The sequence below is a fragment of the Crocodylus porosus genome, unplaced genomic scaffold (genome assembly GCF_001723895.1).
Source record: "Crocodylus porosus isolate Cpor-Errol unplaced genomic scaffold, CroPor_comp1, whole genome shotgun sequence".
NCBI lineage: Eukaryota > Metazoa > Chordata > Crocodylia > Crocodylidae > Crocodylus > Crocodylus porosus.
Window position 1 is genome coordinate 100,362,861 of NW_017728886.1, and position 1,993 is coordinate 100,364,853.

The 1,993-nt window shown below is 39.7% G+C and overlaps 1 protein-coding gene across 2 annotated transcripts in view; it reads left to right on the forward strand.

Moving 5' to 3' along the window:
• The window catches only part of RECK (reversion inducing cysteine rich protein with kazal motifs), a 101,689-nt gene that overhangs the window by 51,518 nt on the left and 48,178 nt on the right, over positions 1–1,993 (forward strand). For both annotated transcript variants that reach the window (XM_019539784.1, XM_019539776.1), the window contains exons 7-8: positions 620–817; positions 1,368–1,635. In XM_019539784.1, the coding sequence (XP_019395329.1) occupies positions 620–817; positions 1,368–1,635 (466 nt within the window). The remainder of the gene's footprint in view (positions 1–619; positions 818–1,367; positions 1,636–1,993) is intronic.

A 1,993-nucleotide genomic window follows, 5' to 3' on the forward strand; every position in this document is an offset into this window, starting at 1 on the left:
TCGTAAGATCTGTTTTCCTGACCTCTGATCATGCGCGTGGCTCTCCTCTGGACTCTCTCAAGCTTCTCCACATCCTTTTTGAATTGTGGAGGGGAAGAATAAATGTCACATAAAAATTACACAATAATTTTCAGGAAGTGTCTGTATTTAATTATGTGAATTTTATTCCTTTGCTTTTGAATTAGAGGTCAGGTGCTATTTTGAGTATTTTTATTTTATAAACATAAAATTTATAAATTATAACTTTCATTTATGTTGTATTTAAGTTATACCATGGGGCACATATGACTGTATTCAAGATTTTATATATATATATACATACACACATACATTTCATGAAAGCACTTTTGCATTCAGGTCTGGCTGCAGAGGTTGCTAAGCAAAACAGAAAATATTGGCCTCATTTGCCTGCTGTAAGGACACGCATTCTTACAGTTGCAATGTTTTTAGTGTTGCTGATAAGAAGTTGTTTTTTTCTTTCTAATACTGGCTTTCCAATATTAGCTTGGCTATTGGTCAAGTCCATAAGTGAATTGTGCTATAAAATATATATGGTCTGTGTTTCTATGTTCAGGATACATAATTCTGTTTTTCCTTTTTCTTTTTTTCTGTTTTTTAGTGGGATCAGTTTGCTGCAGTTATGCAGGTCATCATACAAACTGCCGAGAATATTGTCAAGCAATTTTCCGGACAGATTCCTCCCCTGGTCCTTCACAAATTAAAGCAGTTGAAAATTACTGTGCTGCTATTAGCCCTCAGTTAATACACTGTGTGAATAACTACACACAATCATATCCAATGAGAAATCCTACAGATAGTAAGTAAAGAAGCTTAAGTTTTCCATAAACTTCATAATCAGAGAAGTAATGCATCGAAAATGTTTTGTATAGAATCTAATATACAATGATAATTTTTGGGAGGTTTTTATTGATAGTTATGATATATTTATTAATACCCTAACCCAGGGACAGGCAATTATTTCAGGAGGAGGGCCACTTACTGAGTTTTGGCAAGCCATCGGGGCCGCATGACAGGCAGCCAGGGGCAGATAAATATAAATTTTCTAAATTTTTTAGGGGCCTCACAGGCCAGACAGGATGGTCTGGTGGGCTGCATCTAGCCCGTGAGCCGCATTTTGCCCGCCCCTGCCATAACCACTTCTTTTTTTCCTTTGACAGTTCTATCAGTTAGCATTTAAAATGAAAAAAATGTTTGTCATTGCTCTTGATTTTATTATAGAAGTTGAAGTATATTATTATTTTTTATAGAAGTGTTATTATATTTTAATGGAAAGCAAAACTGTGGTGTATTTTGTTGCCATTATGCCGGTCAATAGTAGATCATTTTTACTTTTGTTTGGATATTAGGTTTGTACTGCTGTGACAGAGCAGAAGATTATGTCTGCCAGACTGCTTGTAAAAGGATTCTAATGTCAATGAAAACCGAACTTGAAATTGTTGATGGACTTATAGAAGGCTGCAAAACGATGCCTCTGCCTCAGGATCCCCTCTGGCAATGTTTTCTTGAGAGTTCAAGGTCTGTTCACCCTGGAGTCACTGTGCATCCTCCTCCTTCAACAGGCCTTGATGGGGCTAAATTGCATTGCTGTTCTAAAGCAAATACTTCCACTTGTAGGTCAGTATCTTTATGGTTTTCATCAGTGAAATACAGCTGTTCAGTGGTTTATGACAGGGATGCAGAACCCCTGGCCTGTGGGCCACATCCAGCCTGTGAAGCCATGGCATCTGGCCTGTAGGGCTCCCCTTAAGTTGGGAAATTTGCCAGAGGAGGGGCAGTGGCAATTAATAGCTCCACTCCTCCTCTGCTGCCAAATTCCTAAAACCTGCATGGCTGAATCAGGGCCACATTGCACCTCCACCCCCAAGACTGCACTCCTCCCTCCCTCCCCCACCCCAATCCCCCAAGCTCTTCTGCACCATGTGGCTGGATCCAGTCCAGTGGCTGGATCCAGTCCAGTGGCTGGATCCAGTCC